Here is a 368-nt window from a genome sequence, read left to right as displayed (position 1 = left end):
TACCAGTCAGTTTCTCCTTGGTATTGCAATGCACAACACCTACTGCAACTAATAGGATAAAAAGAGGACATCACAAGCATGAGTGAAGTTAGACTGGCTGAGTCCAGAGTGTTCCTTTTTTATACCATTCTATCTATTAATTAAAAAAAACAATCAATAGCAATCACTTACTAACACATGAGAAACTTACCTGGAGTCCCCAGCATGTACTGTAGCATAAGGTGTGTGTTGTGGAGAAACAAAGGGTGAGGATGAGGCTGGATGGAGGATAAAACTGTTTGTCTTCTTTAGGATTGACTTCCTAGGCAAACTGTTCCTTTGGGTTATCTGTGGCTTATCCAGTGCTGTTTCAGATTTTGCTGGGATCT

General features: G+C 40.2%; 1 protein-coding gene across 1 annotated transcript in view; it reads right to left on the bottom strand.

The window, feature by feature from the left end:
• Window positions 1–368, bottom strand: part of LOC119585702 (chloride channel protein 2-like) — a gene marked incomplete in the record, with an annotated part of 67264 nt that overhangs the window by 5570 nt on the left and 61326 nt on the right. Inside the window, 1 exon segment of the mRNA XM_037934376.1 lies at window positions 191–366. Coding sequence (XP_037790304.1) covers window positions 191–366 — 176 coding nt within the window.

This window comes from Penaeus monodon, chromosome 20 (genome assembly GCF_015228065.2).
Source record: "Penaeus monodon isolate SGIC_2016 chromosome 20, NSTDA_Pmon_1, whole genome shotgun sequence".
Classification (NCBI taxonomy): domain Eukaryota; kingdom Metazoa; phylum Arthropoda; class Malacostraca; order Decapoda; family Penaeidae; genus Penaeus; species Penaeus monodon.
Note: the sequence above shows the minus strand (reverse complement) of the source record. Positions and strands in the feature narration are given on the sequence as shown.